This window comes from Salvelinus alpinus, chromosome 21, assembly GCF_045679555.1.
Source record: "Salvelinus alpinus chromosome 21, SLU_Salpinus.1, whole genome shotgun sequence".
NCBI lineage: Eukaryota > Metazoa > Chordata > Actinopteri > Salmoniformes > Salmonidae > Salvelinus > Salvelinus alpinus.
Genome location: NC_092106.1, coordinates 29,448,847 through 29,458,753, shown reverse-complemented (window position 1 = coordinate 29,458,753; position 9,907 = coordinate 29,448,847). Strand labels below are relative to the sequence as shown.

Below are 9,907 nucleotides of genomic sequence, written 5' to 3'. Positions count from 1 at the left end.
TTTCAGTTGCTTGTATTCGGACTCGTGAGGACGTGTTTAGGACAGAGCTTGATTTCTAGCTGGTTTACAGCACTGTTGCTATAGCTCCTGCTCCACATCCCCCATCCTAAACAAGCCTGCAATCAGCTGAGGAAGACGTGGCAGTATGGGGGAGGGGTGAGTGATGGAGAGGCTGAAACTGTAACTACTTTTACAAACTTATAGTAACTACGGTTACAACTACTGTTATAAATGCCATGTGGATTCCCTTCCATAATCATTGCTTTTGAACAGGATTATTGAAAATACAATACACTTATACACATGCATATGAGCATTGTGCCCGGTGTGTCCATTCACAACTACAAGAGGAAGCCAAAGGGATATCATCACTGACATGCACATATCCACACTATTGTACTTTACTTTTTTTGCACTTTTCTGTATAAAAACAAAATGACCACATCCATACCCATATCTATTGTGCTGGTGAAAGTTAATATGATGAAAGCTGTGTGTGTGATTGAGTCAGTCTACAGCATTAGGACCATGCAGAGCACTGCATCAAATGGATCCAGGGGGAGGTCTGAAGTCTCTGCTCCAAAGGAGAGGCATAGGTTTTGCATTTGCATACCCCATTCCCAACTTCCAGAAGTTTCTTTTCCATGGTCTATAAAGGCCAGAGAAAAAACTGTAGGATCAGTCAACAGACGAGCGAACCCAGAGAGTGAGGGCTGAGAGAGATTGTGCCAAGCTCTGCCAGGTAAGGACTGGGAGAAGGCTCTCGTTTGACCATGTTTTTTTGGGAAAGCTGTTTTGTTTTTAATGTTTAAAGTCAAAGTACAGTGCATGCTCTTTTTAACATAACTTTGTAGAATGTGGAATGTATTCTGATTCAGACACTCTTGCACAGTCTTTACGTTTAGTAAAACAACATATATTTCCTATTATCTCAATTGTTTGGTGAGATTACTGGAGTAGCTGATAGGGTGCCGCATTGATTTTCATGCAATGTATCTGTAAAGGGTATTAGATACGTCAGTTAACTGTACTTTGAGATAATATCGTTGCTTGATGATGCATGTTGATGTTTGGTTTACAATTATTCAATAAATTAAGAGAACTACAAATCATTGCATTAACTTGATATATATATATATGCCAGTAATTTATTGGGTAAAAACCAACGTTTCGGCATCACTGTGCCTTTTTGAGGGTAATTGCACACACAAACAAGCAGAACTGCTATTTACTAACATTGCATAGATGATTTTGGGAGTGGTGGGATGTTATAAAAAATCAGACTTGGTTCTCTGTGGAGCTGATGCTGTTCCACTGTGGCATTTCTGATTGGATGGATGTTTTTCTGGGACATACACTGACCAATGAGAGAAGTTTTACGTGTGTGTGCATGATATACCTAGCTACGGATCATTATTAAAGAAAATATAAAATACAAAATGTTTTCAACAATGGATCCTATATCAAGGGAAGATGGAAAGAATATCAAAATTTAGAAGTAATAAAATAACTCCATATGGGTCTGACTAATGCTTTATCACCTGCTCTATGGAGATTACCAAATGCACCTCTTTTCTTTCAGAATGAAAAACGAAAACCTTGACATCAGTATGAAAACATTTCAAGGTATCCCAAGAGAATGATGTAAAGTGTACAAAAATACAAAAATTCAGAATCTGTGGAAAAAAAGCTACACAGCCTATATACTGCCATGTTTTTGAAGGCAGGAAAGCAATTTACAAGTAGTGGAAAATCAAAGGATTGATCAGAAGCCACTCCTCCACATGTATCCTGAGGCTACATATTTGCTCCTTTTGTTTGAACAAGTCGGGCAAACAAAAAAGTTAGTAACGGGTACCTCCATAGGTTCTATGTTGACACGATCTATTGACAAAATTGTGCTGTAATGATACCTCTGAGAAATTCTGAATATCACATTTTAGAAATTGTGAATGTATGCTTTTTTGTTCTACAATTAACAAGAGCACAGAGAGGTATCAAATTACACCCTCAGTCAGAGCTCAGCACTCCTGGCTGCTGCTGTAGCTCAAGATTTCTACAGCTGCTGACGTGGCTAGAAACATGGCTGCCTAAAATTGGGACCCATTCATTTGTGCAGCCAACGTGGTGGCTAATGTCATTCAATTGCTGAATATGTGGGACCTCATTCTAAAACCACACCGTAATAACACATTACACTCAGTAAACAAAACATTAAGAACACTTGCTCTTTCCATGACATAGATTAAACAAGTGAATCCAGGTGAAAGCTATGATCCCTTATTGATGTCACTTGTTATGAAGAGGAGACAGGCTAGAGAAGGATTTTTAAGCCTTTAAACAATTTAGACATGGATTGTGTATGTGTGCCATTCAGAGGGTGAATGGGCAAGACAATATTTAAGTGCCTTTGAAATGGGTATGGTAGGTGCCAAGCACACTGGGTTGTGTCAAGAACTGCAACACTGCTGGGGTTATCACACTCAACAGGACATCCAGCCAACTTGAGACAACTGTGGGAAGCATTGGGGTCAACATGGGCCAGCATCCCTGTGAAACGCTTTCGATGCCTTATAGAGCCCATGCCCGACAAATTGAGGCTTTTCTGAAGGCAAAATGGGGAGGGGGGGGGGGGGGGGGTGCACCTCAACCTCAACATACTCAGCGTATACAGGCTATACAAAAATAGACCCTTTGAAACAATGGCCTCAAATACCAACACAGGATTTCCAACATTATTTCCAACATTATTGTATTTTTGTCTGCTTTCAGGCTTCTATAGCTGCTCAACAACCAGAAGACAGAAAGGATGTGGGTAACCAACGTTGTAGTTCTGTGCCTCCTGGCCGTTGCGGCCTCCGGAGAAGACAAGAAGAAGCTGAGCAGCCATGCCACCACCATGGCTGACAAGAGCGCCAACCTGGCCTTCAGCCTCTACCACATGGTGGCCAAGGAGAAGGGCCTTGATAACATCCTGATATCCCCTGTGGTGGTAGCCTCCTCCCTTGGTATGGTGGCTCTCGGAGGCAAGGCATCCACCGCCTCCCAGGTCAAGTCTGTCCTCAGCGCTGACGCCCTGAAGGATGAGCACCTGCACACAGGCCTGTCAGAGCTCCTGACTGAGGTCAGCGACCCCAAGACCCGTAACGTCACATGGAAGATCAGTAACCGCCTCTACGGCCCCAGCTCGGTCACCTTCGCCGACAACTTTGTGAAGAGCAGCAAGAAGCATTACAACTATGACCACTCGAAGATCAACCTCAGGGACAAGAGGAGCACAGTGAACTCCATCAACGAATGGGCGGCCAAGTCGACAGACGGCAAGCTGCCTGAGATCACCAAGGATGTGCAGAATGCTGACGGAGCAACGATCGCCAACGCTATGTTCTTCAAGCGTAAGTAGAGCTATTCAAAAACACACAGTAGCCTAGTAGTTAGTACCTTTGACTACTGTTATTACTATTTATATTGGGGCGTATTAAACAGTAAGATTGTGAGATGTGAAAACATTATCCTCTTTCTCCAGCTCACTGGGATGAGAAGTTTCATGAGAAGATGGTAGACAACCGTGGCTTCCTGGTGACCCGTTCATTCACAGTCTCTGTTCCCATGATGCATCGCACCGGTAGATTTCACTAACCTTTTGAATAGAGACATACCGTACTATAAGCCTTAATATAAGACATTATCTACATCATTATCAAGAGAACTTGACTCATCTATTCTCATCCCATGACTGTGTTCCACAGGTCTTTATAAGTTCCATGATGACACAGAGAACAGGTTGTTTGTGCTGGACATGCCACTGGGCCAGAAGCAGTCCAGCCTGGTGTTCATCATGCCCTATCACCTGGAACCCCTTGACAGGCTGGAGAAGCTGCTGACCCGCAAGCAGCTGGAAACCTGGATGGGCAAGATGGAGGAGAGGGCCGTGGCCATCTCTCTGCCCAAAGTCAGCATGGAGGTTAGCCACAACCTCCAGGTAATCACATCATTGCGATTATATTGTTTGCAATAGATTTAAGGGTCATTAAAGACTTATCTCATAAACTATGACTCAACTTTTAAGCTTGACTATGAAAGAACATATTTGACTTACATATGAAACGTTTCTCCATATGTCACCGTCTATTGTACTCTTCTCTCCAGAAAACTCTTGGTGAACTTGGTCTGACCGACGCTGTGGACAAAACCAAGGCCGATCTGTCCAACATCTCCGGCAAGAAGGACCTGTACCTCTCCAACGTGTTCCACGCCTCTTCAATGGAGTGGGACATCGAGGGGAACCCCTTCGACACCAGCATCTTCGGAAGCGAGAAGCTGAGGAACCCCAAGTTGTTCTATGCTGACCATCCCTTCATCTTCCTGGTGAAGGACAACAAGACCAACTCCATCCTCTTCATCGGCAGAATGGTGCGACCCAAAGGAGACAAGATGCGTGACGAGTTGTAATAGTTAATGGACAGTTTGAGAGATACGGTTACTGATTGAATCATGCCAGGAAATAGTATGTGTATTATGGTATGACTGTTACCCCAAGAACACATTCCAATAGGTCATCTGTGGACTGAATATCTAGACCTACTATTGTATCACAGACACATTAAGCACTCCCAGGGAACAGGAGTGTATACGTTCAAATAAATGCTGTTTGGCCTTTGCAATGCACCATAATCAATAACATTGTCAAAGTCTGCATTTCAATACATTTCAGGAAAAATCTGAACACCACAAGTGCCTTTTTAGAGTCCCTGAACATTGAATAGCAGATGACCCGACAGCATGCTTATATTAAGTATGATCTCTCTGATTTTTGCCTTCCATAAAATCAGACTTTTTTCCACCATTCTTTTCACCAGTATAGGTTTGGCTTCTTTCTCTTATTGGGTTTGTGATATGTGTGGTTAGTTGCATTATCTTTCATGTTTAAAGAGAAAAAGATTGTTGCACAAGTGTACTACTAGCTAATTAAGTGTCATACTATTTTCCACTTTCCACCCTGCAAAGTACATTTCTCATGCTTTCACAGTTTTTGCCTCCCAGCTGCACTGAAACTGTTCCTCTGCAGTCTTTGATTTGATTGAATTATCTATGCCATTTGCCAACCAAACTGTGATTTTGTTGTAGGCATTTACCACTAAACCTTGGAATGTTGCCATAATGCAATGTTGTGTCCTTTTTGACTCTTTTTTTAAATAAAAAGAAACCTAAAATGAACTTGGTGTCTGATTAACATTGAGTTTATCCAAGTAAGAATCTAGTCAGTTTCCTCAAAGAATACTGATACATCATGATCCTTTCCCCCCTCTGATAACCAGGTGGTGAATCGCATCTCTGCATGTCTGGCAGACATATCAGTGTGGATGACGGATCACCACCTCAAGCTGAACCTCGGCAAGACGGAGCTGCTCTTCCTCCCGGGGAAGGACTGCCCGTTCCATGATCTCGCCATCACGGTTGACAACTCCATTGTGTCCTCCTCCCAGAGTGCTAAGAACCTTGGCGTGATCCTGGACAACACCCTGTCGTTCTCAACTAACATCAAGGCGGTGACCCGTTCCTGTAGGTTCATGCTCTACAACATTCGCAGAGTACGACCCTGCCTCACGCAGGAAGCGGCGCAGGTCCTAATCCAGGCACTTGTCATCTCCCGTCTGGATTACTGCAACTCGCTGTTGGCTGGGCTCCCTGCCTGTGCCATTAAACCCCTACAACTCATCCAGAACGCCGCAGCCCGTCTGGTGTTCAACTTTCCCAAGTTCTCTCACGTCACCCCGCTCCTCCGCTCTCTCCACTGGCTTCCAGTTGAAGCTCGCATCCGCTACAAGACCATGGTGCTTGCCTACGGAGCTGTGAGGGGAACGGCACCCCCGTACCTTCAGGCTCTGATCAGGCCCTACACCCAAACAAGGGCACTGCGTTCATCCACCTCTGGCCTGCTCGCCTCCCTACCTCTGAGGAAGTACAGTTCCCGCTCAGCCCAGTCAAAACTGTTCGCTGCTCTGGCACCCCAATGGTGGAACAAACTCCCTCACGACGCCAGGTCAGCGGAGTCAATCACCACCTTCCGGAGACACCTGAAACCCCACCTCTTTAAGGAATACCTAGGATAGGATAAAGTAATCCTTCTAACCCCCCCCCCCCTTAAAAGAGTTAGATGCACTATTGTAAAGTGGTTGTTCCACTGGATATCATAAGGTGAATGCACCAATTTGTAAGTCGCTCTGGATAAGAGCGTCTGCTAAATGACTTAAATGTAATGATCAAGAAAGGGTTAGATGTTGCATAGTAAAGGGCTCATAAGGGGCCATAATCAGGATGCAAGCCTCTGAAATGAACAACATTTTGCAGTGAGTGTGCAATTGTGCAGAACGTGTCTTAACTGTCTGGGTTCAGTGAGGAGAATGATATTCGTTCCAGTTGGCCTAATGGCCAACATTCCTCTGTCACAGAATGGATGTGGAGATTCTTTCCCCGGAGACCCTAAGTTGCAAACCTGCGAAAGGCACACAATTCCAAAGGATTCCCCAATCTTAGACCTTACCCACTTTTAACACAGTAGTTAGTACTGTCAGAGTGTAAGTTTTGTATAGAGATCACTAAGTTAGGAAATCCCCATTATAGAGCTAATTAACCTAGCTGGGTGAGATTGGAGTGCAAGGTTAACATGGTGAACAGGGAGAAAGAGATCTACTCAACAAGGAAGTCAAATTTATGACATCTCTATTGTCAATTGACAGACCTTAAGACACGAAACTGATTCAGAAACTGTTCATAAATAATTATGAAAAACAGACATTAGTAGAATCTGGGGTGTTAGAAACAAAGTTGTACTCCATCATCATATGCCCATAAACAATGTAGAGAGTAAAGGACAAAGAGAATGGAGGGGACAGAAAGAGAAAGAGGTGATCTCAGCGCCATCTCCTGGTGAATAGAGGAACCATGTGGAGAATACTTTCCCTTTCCTTCGGGCTAGAAGAGCCATTGAAATAAGTGTCACATACATGTAAATAAAACAGTGATTTATTTAATTAAATATATCATATTTACATTAGTCTTTGTGTCTCATAAATATCCAAGACTTATAACATAATGAATGCATCTTTACGTTACTGATTACGGATTACATTAGTCATGTAACTGTAATCAGTAACAAATTACATTTTTCAACACTGTGCATCTTGAAAATTTAAGTTGCAAACTGTATATTATTTTAATTCATTGTTCTCATAGTCTATGAAGTAGATGAAATAATAGAAGACAATAAAAGCTCACCAATATGTATCATCAAACATCAATCTGCATATATCATTGCTCATGTTATTTGGTAATGATCTATTCATGTTTTGCGCTGCATAGGTAACCCTAAAGTATGAGCTCATAGCGCCTGTAATGGACGCTCATTCATTTTAATTTATACAAGTCATACCTTCAACCAAACAAGAGATGGTACTCTTGTCCATGATGGCATAGACATCAGACATGACAATTCTTTACTTGTCTTGTCTATGGAGAATCAGTATCCTCCGTGGCTCCAAATGCCCTGCTTAAAGGAAAGCCGTTTTACAGAAACATTACATAGACAATCTATAACAACGGGACACAGCATGCATATACTCATTTTGTTTTGAATTTCTAGAGGTCAATGTAAAACATAGAAATCCAGTGTCTGTCCTTAGTTTTTGCATTGTATCATTGTCCTCAAATAGCACTCTTTTTTCTCATACAAAAAAACACGATTAATATAGGGAATTATTTACCTAGATGCCAACAAACTTGTGGTCCATTAACAATACAGTAGATATATATCCGATTTCCTCTCACAACTTTGGAAAGCTAACCGTACATCCATACAAAGCTTTTCGGCCATAACTTAAAAATTGAATATCATATTTTGCCATAACTAACAAAATGTCTTATTTCACCCCACAACTCTCATCAGGTGGAGAGAAGTGCTCCTTCCAAAACTTTTAGAAGAGTGATGATTTATTATTATTTTTTTAATGTAACATAACTCCTATTATGCATGTGATTAAAAGCTATAGTACAGTATGGGAGTGGAGTGATACAGTAGTACATCCTGTTGAGCACTGGGGCCTCACCCCCACCCTGCCATGGAATACAATTTATGTCAAATTGACGTCAAAAGTTGATATGTTTTGGATTTTAGCTAACCCTAAACCTAACCCTTTTCCTAACCTTAACTTAATTATCCTTAGCTGCTACATTAATTCTCATAACCTGCTGCGTAAATTCTCCTAACCTGCTACCTAAAGTCCATTTTGACATAAACTGTATCCCATCTAGACAAAACCACTCCACTGACACGAAGCCACTTAGTGGCCAATGGGAGACCAGAGACATAAGTGTATGGTTCATTAAGAAGACACGCACTATCCCTGTCGCAGGACGGTAATACAACAACCTTCATTTCATTAGTGCTCTCCCTTTCTGCTGTGCTGGCCACAAGCAGATTACACAGACAGAAGCCAGGAAATCCTATTAAAGGAGGCCACGTAAGCTGCAGTGAGCAGGCCGGTCCATGCCCTCTGTCCTCCAGTTCTTCATCATCCCTTTCTCTTCCTCTCTCTCTCTCTTTGGATGTGTCTTCTTCTCCCCATGTTTGTCTCTCTCCGTCTGTCTCGTCTGCTCAGATTTTAGGCTTGTCCACCTCCCGGTTGGCCTTGCGAAATATCGTCTTGATCTCATCTGTCACCATCTCTTGCCAGTTGTCCCTGAGAATGGAAGATCAAATAACATTTAAATATACTTTCACTTAAAACAGTAGTCTAGTAGGCCTATCAGATTATAGTAAACAAGACAGCTGGTGAGACAAGATGAGACGAGAGGACATGGCAGAAGAAGCATGACTGAGAATGTTAATTGTCTTAGAGAACAGGAGGCTGGAGAGGGAAGGACGGCTCATAATAATGTCTGGAATGGAGTGAATAGAGTGAATTCCATTAATTCCGTTCCAGCCATTTCTATGAGCCCGTACTCCCCAATTAAGGTGTCACCAGCCACCAGTGTCTCAGAGGTGCTGCCTCAAATGAGAGTGTGAGAAGAAAGGAAGGACGGAAATGAGGGTGAACCACTCACAATGGAAAGAGATTATCCAACATGAATAGAGCTTTTCTGGGATGGTCAAGCTCTGCTTTAACAGTATTGAAGGTGATAAGATCAGAATATTAGAGAAGAGATCAAATCAAGACTTGAAGAGATCAGATCAAGAGACTATGGATAGACAGTATAGGGGGCGGGGGGGTAGTAGAGGGGGATCAACAAAATCCCACAGATTGTGAAATCCACAAACTACATGCAACAGAAGAACCCACACAACAACTAGCTTTCCACCATGACACAACAGAGCACGGCATGCAAGTTGCTAGCTACCTCCTCGATTTTGACTCAGAGAATCAAGCTTTTTTCTCTGCTTTTTTCCCCTTGTACGCAGCTATATCCTCTGGGTTCAGTCCATGATTGTCATCCCTAAAGTAGGCAAAACATGTAATGCCACCATAACAGCCTCAATCACATCCTAGTATTCAATGGGGCTCCATTTTGCTCATGTAGTGAATGATGAGAAAATGTGTGAAATGACTACACATAAACACATAGAACTGCTGTATAATCAATGCACAAATATTCACCAAATGAAATGTAGACATGTTAAGATTCACTTAGGGTGGTTCTCGCCAGGGTGTCAACATAAGGTACTGTATTGTGAGTTCCTACCCTGGTTTTATCTCTGGAGGGTTCGGTAAAGGCTTTGTGAAGTTTTCTTTCCCAACCAGCCAGTATGTCTCTTCAATGCCTTTACCCTGTAAGAACACATCATTATTCATGATTTATTTATAAACAGTTGAAAGAAATACTACAGGTGAACACAGAGGATAATATATTG

The 9,907-nt window shown here is 42.4% G+C and overlaps 2 protein-coding genes across 5 annotated transcripts in view; one reads left to right on the top strand and one right to left on the bottom strand.

Annotated features, from left to right (window-relative positions):
- The first annotated feature begins 610 nt into the window (after positions 1 to 610).
- Positions 611 to 5,217, top strand: LOC139548193 (serpin H1-like). Of its 4 annotated transcripts, none has more exons than XM_071357677.1 (6): positions 611 to 742; positions 1,583 to 1,644; positions 2,773 to 3,395; positions 3,527 to 3,625; positions 3,750 to 3,982; positions 4,150 to 5,217. In XM_071357677.1, exons 3-6 carry the CDS (start codon positions 2,810 to 2,812, stop codon positions 4,450 to 4,452), a joined length of 1,221 nt encoding a protein of 406 aa, XP_071213778.1. In that variant the 5' UTR covers positions 611 to 742; positions 1,583 to 1,644; positions 2,773 to 2,809; the 3' UTR covers positions 4,453 to 5,217. The 4 variants fall into 4 exon arrangements, with proteins under 4 accessions (XP_071213778.1, XP_071213777.1, XP_071213779.1 ...); XM_071357676.1 differs by having other exon boundaries at positions 612 to 742; positions 1,583 to 1,626; XM_071357678.1 differs by lacking the exon at positions 1,583 to 1,644 and having other exon boundaries at positions 613 to 742.
- A 1,855-nt stretch (positions 5,218 to 7,072) lies between these two features.
- Positions 7,073 to 9,907, bottom strand: part of LOC139548192 (retinal guanylyl cyclase 2-like) — a 39,475-nt gene continuing 36,640 nt past the window's right edge. Inside the window, exons 17-18 of the mRNA XM_071357675.1 lie at positions 9,739 to 9,824; positions 7,073 to 8,738 (exon numbers count right to left, since the gene is read on the bottom strand). Of these exons, the coding sequence (XP_071213776.1) occupies positions 8,654 to 8,738; positions 9,739 to 9,824 (171 nt within the window). The 3' untranslated portion in view covers positions 7,073 to 8,653. The remainder of the gene's footprint in view (positions 8,739 to 9,738; positions 9,825 to 9,907) is intronic.

What these genes read in the sequence shown, in the direction of transcription:
- LOC139548193 (XM_071357677.1), top strand. Translation starts at nt 2,810, where the DNA reads ATGTGGGTAACCAACGTTGTAGTTCTGTGCCTCCTGGCCGTTGCGGCC. An exon ending in CAACGCTATGTTCTTCAAGC is followed by an intron (nt 3,396 to 3,526) that starts GTAAGTAGAGCT and finishes CTCTTTCTCCAG; the next exon opens with CTCACTGGGATGAGAAGTTT. An exon ending in TCCCATGATGCATCGCACCG is followed by an intron (nt 3,626 to 3,749) that starts GTAGATTTCACT and finishes TGTGTTCCACAG; the next exon opens with GTCTTTATAAGTTCCATGAT.